The 7,707-nt window shown below is 38.2% G+C and overlaps 1 protein-coding gene across 1 annotated transcript in view; it reads right to left on the bottom strand.

The window, feature by feature from the left end:
* The window catches only part of LOC109957083 (low-density lipoprotein receptor-related protein 1B-like), a 258,584-nt gene that overhangs the window by 35,328 nt on the left and 215,549 nt on the right, over positions 1-7,707 (bottom strand). The window contains 5 exon segments of the mRNA XM_020594679.1: positions 289-421; positions 1,934-2,040; positions 3,249-3,365; positions 6,709-6,828; positions 7,577-7,696. Coding sequence (XP_020450335.1) covers positions 289-421; positions 1,934-2,040; positions 3,249-3,365; positions 6,709-6,828; positions 7,577-7,696 — 597 coding nt within the window.

Genomic DNA, 7,707 nt, shown 5'->3' with positions numbered 1-7,707 from the left:
TATATATATATATATATGAACAACAACTGGGGGTTGATCCCCGGTCAGGGCACGGTGAATATCCTGCCTGGGCCCAGGAACCCAGGAACAACATCTGAGATCTCTGTCCAGAAGAGTGCAGTCCTAGGAACAGCTAAGATACTGCACAGGACCCTCAAGCTCCCAGGCCTCTGGTAGAGGACCCGAACTTGAAGGAAGGAATACAAGACCGCCCCAAAGTGGGGGCGAGTGGGGAATTTTTTTATATATACCATTGCTCTAAAAACCAGAAGACATGAAGTTTTGCACCTGTTCCCTGGCAGTTTTTCTCATCTTCCCCCATCTTGCAATCTTCTTGGCCATCACACAGCCACTTCAGTGAAATGCACAGATTGTTGTGACACCGAAACTGGTCATCTGCACAGTGTGCCTCGCAGTCTTTCTGTAGACAAATACAGTAAAAACGTACAACAGAGAGATTTTTAATTCATAGCTGTTGAACACCTCAGACCCTTGCTCTTGTTCTTGGAATTAAGAATAAAAGCATGCACTTTCCTATAGACCAACAAATCATCATAGAAGTTCATAACATACTGAGTTCAGTGTGAATACAAACAATCAGACATTATCCATTAACCACATTTGTATAAAAAAAACATAATAATTATACTTTCAATTATGCAATATATATTTTTGGAAATTTTAAACTAAAAATAAATCAAAAATACTGTAAATAAATAAAAACTAAACATATTCTAAATATTTACAAACCTGCAAGCAATAAAAATATACACAGTTTATCCACCGTAGATAAATGTAATAACCACTGTGTGTTCTAAAGCTAATTAAAAGGGGACTTTTGCTCCTGATAGCATTTGACTGCACTGAATCAGAAAGCCGGCTCTGGGGAGACACATAATAAAGGGTTAATTAGGGTTGCGCTGCTTTGCATGGAGAGGGCTTACATATAAAAATTACTTTGCAACTGTTGAACAGAGCAATAAATTAACAAGAAGAATGAATTGTAATAACAAGCTATTGTCCTTGAATTATGCACCACACTGCATCATTACCACTGATGCGCCATTTTTATGTGAGTTCTGCAAAAAAATCTCTTTACAGCATGCACTGCTAGATACAGGCACAAGTTCATTTCTTCACATATTACAACACTGCAAAATTACAGTGGCAACTTGAAGCTTTATAAATGAAAATATTCAAGCATATTTACTGTACAAACCAAACAGACTGTCTCTGTTTCTCTGAAAGCCATGAGGGATAAGTGTTTCCAAAAGCAAATGAGAATGAGGTAGCTCATACACTAATGTAATCAAAGGTATAATAACTCATTAGAATGATGGTTTCTGCCAAGCATTGTTTTGGAACATAGCAGTCATGACAAGATTTGGACCAACACATTGAATTATGCCTTGAATGGGATTTTTTTTTTCTTTGTAAGTGAATATACACATTCAATTTCATTTTCCTAACCCAGTTTGGGTTTGGCTTTGCTGCAAACTCAGGCACATTACTAACAGACATGTCCCAGAGATCAACCAGTGACCCCTTCCAAACATATATGCTATAATTTGGCCTGTGTACACTGTAATTTATAAGTTCTAAGCATATCTATATATTTGTGTTGTCTTGACAAAATTACATTTTGTGCCTTGTCATTTTTATATTAACCAATATTGACCTCAAAGTGACAAAATACATCAGTGATTTCCTTTCATACTGACAAAAGCCAATATGCCAGACAGGAGAAAAGTCTGAAATGTAGGTGTATGATTTTGGAGGGTTCTTCTCTTGGAATTATTTTGAAGTGTACGCTAGCTTATTCTTAATTTAGGGTCTTTCTAATGTCAGGGCCTCACTAGCAGCGCTCACATGGGCTTGCCTTCCTCTTTGATCTACAGTATAAGTAAGTGGTACACGTATTTCAAATACTGGCCTCATCGGAATTATCCAAGCAGTCATAGTCCCCATCGCAGCGGAATCGGGAGGAGATGCATTCGCCGTTAGCACAGGCAAAATCCTTGTGGTTACAGGTGACTGGCTCTGAGTTGAGAAAAACACAAAAATACACATCACGCCAAACTGTACCTTTTTCCAACATCATACGCAAACAACAAAGATCCCCTGATGAAGTTATAGGCCAAATGTTCTGTGTTTAGAATCATATGCTAATGCCTTGGCAAGACAACTGCATAGCTAATTTTAATGTAATTTTGTATTAGAAGTAGAACAAATCTGGCAAAGCTAATCAGGATGTAAACACATTCATTACTGCTCTCACAATGAAAGGAGGGAACATACTCTCTGAAGCTAAAAATCTTGTATCTGCCACTTAGTACAAGTCAGTCCCTGAGGACAATATTAGGACACAGCTAAACAGCTGCATCAGATCCACTGTCTGGGCCCTCCCTTTGTTATCATGGACTGTTAGCTAACGCAGGGTTGTGTGTTATGAGTTGTGATGCAACACAGACTCCCAGCAGGCATTGCAGCAAAATCTGATTTGCAGCCTCTCCACTGTCTGCTGGTCCACCTGCTTAATTCTTTCCCATCCAACACTTGACTGGCTTTTATTTGCATTTTAAGTGACATTAATAGGTATAGGGAATAAGCATCTAATAATTCACATAAATGATGTATAAACACACAGTTGGCATGCATATACTCATATGAGGTACAGGCAAACAATTTCCACTCATACTCTCTCACACACACCTACACAAGAACCAGAATACAGTATGTGTGAAATATGAATACATACAGATAGATAGATAGATAGATACACTAAGGTGGGTTACCAGCACTACTGTATTTTATAAGTAAATAAAAAAGTTTTCTTCTAAAAGTGATAATAAATATCTAAACAAAAGGGAATATGAGCTTGGTAAATAGCAGAGATGATATGATATCAGGAGCTCAGGAGTCTGAGCCTCACATTATTGTCAGAGAAACAGCGCAGATAATAAAAGTATGCTTGAAAGCGAGAGCTGAGCCTGGCTGAATCGATAGTGGGAAACATTATCCAGGGTGTACTACAGATAGTGTGTTTGTGTGTGTGTGTGTGTGTGCGTACATATGGGTAGGTGCGTGTGTCTGTCAGAGAAGTGTTAGGGTGGCTGTGGTGGTGGGAGGGGCAGTCAGGTGTCTTCAGACAAGTCCAATCCCTGACTGCCTAAGTGTGTGCAGAACGTCAGCAGTGTATATAAATGAACAAACCGAGCTGACAGGAAGTGAAGGAGGCAGGTACTCACTGCAGTTCTCCTCATCTGAGTTGTCTCCACAGTCATTCTGGCTGTCACACCTCCAGTGGTCTGGGATGCAGTTGTTATTCTCGCAGCGAAATTCGTGAGGTCCACAGGTCTTTTCATCTTTTTCATCAGGAGCAAACAAACACAAAGATGAAAATGGCTTCAAAGAGCATGAATATTAATAGTGTGCTAGCGATCATATTTTTCTATGTGCAATCATCCTTTCCTCAGGGTTTCGCCATGAAAGTCTGACACTGAGTTCAAAACATTATGCACTCCAGAGGCTAACATGCCATAAGATGAAATACCTGACTGTACTTGTAATCATCATAAACAGAATTTGTGAAAGAAAGTTGGCAAATGTTAACTTTCTTCAAGAAAATTTCAGAACGCTACACAAATGCTTACAAAAAAAAAACAACAATTCATTGTCTGTGTCTGAAAATGCTAGCAGTGTGATCCCGCTGTTCGAAATGCCATCTCTGTCAGACTGTGACAGAAGCTAGTTACCTGTTTAAATATCATTACAGTTATGTGTCATTATTGTTATTCATTTGATTATTACTGTATTCTATAAGTACTACTGTGTGTGAGTGAGTGACTTTTTATAGACCAAATAAGACAAGATTTTGTTGTGAACTGAACCACTTAGAAAATCTTTCAATTGTAAAAGGTGACAAGGAAATAGGAAAAAATATTCTAATGAGCCTTAATCATCTTGTACACAAGGTGTAGTTTACGCCTTAACCAGATAAGCCAAGAAAAAATATGTCTAGCGTGTGAAAGATGGGCAGGGTTCGAATTATTCAAAATACATGTATCTGCATTTGTGTCAATAATAACAGATACTTTGATGCTTGCTAGAGCCATGCTTTTTGAGAATGGCAGTTCCAAGTTAAAGTCAGAATTTCCTTTTAAAAAAGTCAGAGCTTTGCAGACACGTTCAGTGATAATACTATCAGTTAGGGAATAGATGCTTCAAGAGAGGAGGGTGGCAGATTCTGCCTGGATCTCTCGCCAACATGACAGCAGGAGGAGAGAATCGGGAAGGAAAGCTGCAGCAGCAGAGGATACAAGGCCAGGGGTGGAAAGTAATTAAGTACATTTACTCAAGTACTGCACTTACTGTAAGTATATGTACTTTACTTGAGTATTTTCACTTCTTTTCTACTCACTACATTTATTTAAAAACTTTAGTTACTTTTCAGAAAGAGGTTAACAAAACAAAATACAGTATAATCACAAGATAGATAGATAGATAGATAGATAGAAATACTTTATTAATCCCAATCTGGGAAATTGCATTGTTTCAGCAGCGGTTATCTATTGATGGTGTAAAATTCATAAGCTACTAATTGTAATTTCAATTTGTAATAGTAATTTAGTAATAGTAATAGTAATTTCAATTACTAAGCAGTAATTGAAATTATAAGCATATAAGATAGTAAAAAAAAACATTACATGCTATGTACACCATGACAGATCAGTAATTATAATCAAATAATATGATGTACATCAATGTGAACTGTGCTGTTTTACATAATGAGTATTTTTATGTTCAAAAAGAGGGGGGTCTGGGCTCATTATAGTACTAACAAGCAAAACGTCTTTAAGCAGTCTGAGGTCATTCAAAGTGAAAATAAAACACTTCAAAATAATAGTATGTCTTATGCACTCTGAAGTGGTGTGAACATTTTAGGTGATGAATTACTGGATGACACTGATCAACACTACAGATAACACACTTGGAGGGGCTAAAGTCATATATCGGTGAATGACAAACATTTACTCAGTATTACATCAGGTTATTCTCAAGTTAACTGACATTAAACCAGCAGCAGAAAAGCAACCTCTCCAAATGAAAAATAAAACTACAAAGCAATGTAGTGAGAGGAGGTGTGAGGCTTCAAACCTAAGGGTGGCTGCTCTTTTAATAATAAAATTGCAATGGTGCAATAAACCTTATTTTTCCAATTTTACACCTATGAAGCAATAATACCTGACCCTGACACACCCACACTTGTCCCATTGTGCAACATTTTCTTCATTTATTATTTAATAAACATTTAATCTGCACAAACTAAATGAAATCCTTGAACTGCTGTTTTTCCAATGGTAGATTTATGAATGATCTCAGTCTTCACACCAGATGTTACCTAGAGACAGACAGCTCATCAAGATAATTGACAACTGCTGGGCAGCTTGACCAACTTGAATCAAAGGTCAGAAAGATGGGACAAAAGGCAAAAATACACTTGAAAAGCTTTCAAGGTTGACATACTTATGCAGAGAAAGTGGCCAGTTTACAATATGACTGAACTGATAAAAGGGTTTTTTTTGCCTGCAACTGATTAACAGTGTTGTATGAGCTGCAGTGTTTCTTTGTGTCATCACTTCCAATATGAATCCATTCACACAAATCCTCTCATTTATGGTGAGGAGATTTGACTACATGACTCTACAGGCAGTGGCAACAGTGACTTCTTAAATCTCGTATCAGACTTGTATTGTACAGTATAAGCTCACCCAGTGGTGAAAAGATGGGACTATCAAATCTCATTTTGTTTAGAGGCGTTTTCTCACAGCAGACTGCCAGCAACTCAAGGTGCAAGTCTACATGGCAACAATTAAACACTTCTACTTTGTACTTTCCTCCGTGCCTATTATTCACACAAGACTTAAAGTGGAACAGCAGATCATGCTTTCAAACCACAACAGCAAAGTAAAAAGCTCAGTGAAAGCGATCAATTCTTAAAAGAGAAATGATAACCCCTCCTCTTGTAGATGAGTCCTAGACTATTTAAAGACAAACGGAACTGGCGTAAATAAGAGAGGCAATACAGTGCATGCACAGTACAGCCAACGGAGCAGCTGACAGCTTGCATCATCTTTCACAGATATCTGATCTCTGATGACTGGTAGCGGGCAGGAAGAGTGTTTCAACTAGTTTATTTTGTTTTTAGACAGTGAGGTTGGTCTAACACTTATTTTTATTTGGTCAAAATTCAGGAGGTTTGTGTTTATTGTGGCATTGTCTTGACTTGCATTTTGGCTCTTTGTAGAGTTATGTCAAGTAAATAAAATCCTGGAGGGATTGCTCAGAAGTTTTTTTTTCACTCTATTGAAGAAGAAAAAAGCCTAACAATGTTGTTTACCTGCCCTAGTAATAATTGGCTTTAACCTAAAACTTGTGTTACTTAGAAGAAAGTCAGTTTGATTAGGCGTGTTCGTGTGTGTGTGGAGCCAGTGTTTAAAGACTGACAAATGCTAAAAATGCTAGTAAAACTGGGCTCTTATAGATGATAGAGACAGCTGTCCTTCATGGCACAAACAGCACAAACAGAAAGGCAGCAAGTAAAAGTACAGAGACAGACTAAAGTGAAGCCAAGTGTAAAATGAATTCTTATTAAATCACATTTGTGTAGCGGTGTGATTTATGGTTAAGTGGGTTTCCACAACTCACCGCAATTAGCCTCATCTGACCCGTCTGCACAGTCCGGGTCTTCATCACAAACCCAGAGTTTGGAGATACAGTGCATGGAGGCCTTGCACTGGAACTGGTCTGGGGAGCAGGTGCTTTCAGCTGCAGGCAGAGAGACAGGCAGTGTGTGGGAAGGAGGAAGGTATTCCAAATCATCTTTCAGGAAGAAATTAGTCTTGGTAGAAATAACCTGAACATTATTACAAGGTTGCAGTAGTTGCTTGTTTTAAGACCTCACACTGTTTCAGATAGTATTTTAATTTCCGCGATGCAGTGTTTATTACAAAAGCGCATTGAAAACCACATCCAACCATGCCAGAAGTCTAAGGAATAAAATAATTAGCTTCACTTTAATTAAAGCTCTTTTTAAAGTCTCTTTTCCCCCTCCTGACTTTCTTCTCTTTCATTCCCGCCCCCCACGCTCACCCATCTTGCAATCTCATGCAAGACAAATGCAGTGGTATGAAAGACTTGATTGTGATATGTGATATTCTGATGAGTTACATCATGGTAGAGAAAATCTGTTCTTCTCCTTTGTGTATTTCAATATCTCATCCTTTTTCAGAGGGAACAGGAACCGACCATAACAAGAGTTGCCTTAATACTTAAAGAAAACTTTTGATGTTAATGGTGTCACATATTCTGGCCAAGCACAGAAACAAATGAGTTAAGTCAAAAAACAACTCTTTCAACTCAACTAAATTATATCTTTGAAACAAAAATTTCAAAACCCATAAACTAGTGACATTTTGGTAGGACTTTTGGGACAGGCTGATCGAAATGGGGATATATGAGCTCAGAAAGCCATTTCTCAGACAACGAGTGTCAAAGTAATAACACAGAGCCTTACGACAGTCTGTCTCATCCTCTCCGTCGCCACAGTCATCCTGACCATTGCAGCGAAGGTTAAGAGGGATGCACTTCTGTTTCCTGGTGCACTTGAACTGGCCTGACAGACAGATGTATGTCTCTGAAAGATCA

Source organism: Monopterus albus, unplaced genomic scaffold, assembly GCF_001952655.1.
Source record: "Monopterus albus unplaced genomic scaffold, M_albus_1.0 scaffold24.1, whole genome shotgun sequence".
NCBI classification, from domain to species: domain Eukaryota; kingdom Metazoa; phylum Chordata; class Actinopteri; order Synbranchiformes; family Synbranchidae; genus Monopterus; species Monopterus albus.
Note: the sequence above shows the minus strand (reverse complement) of the source record. Positions and strands in the feature narration are given on the sequence as shown.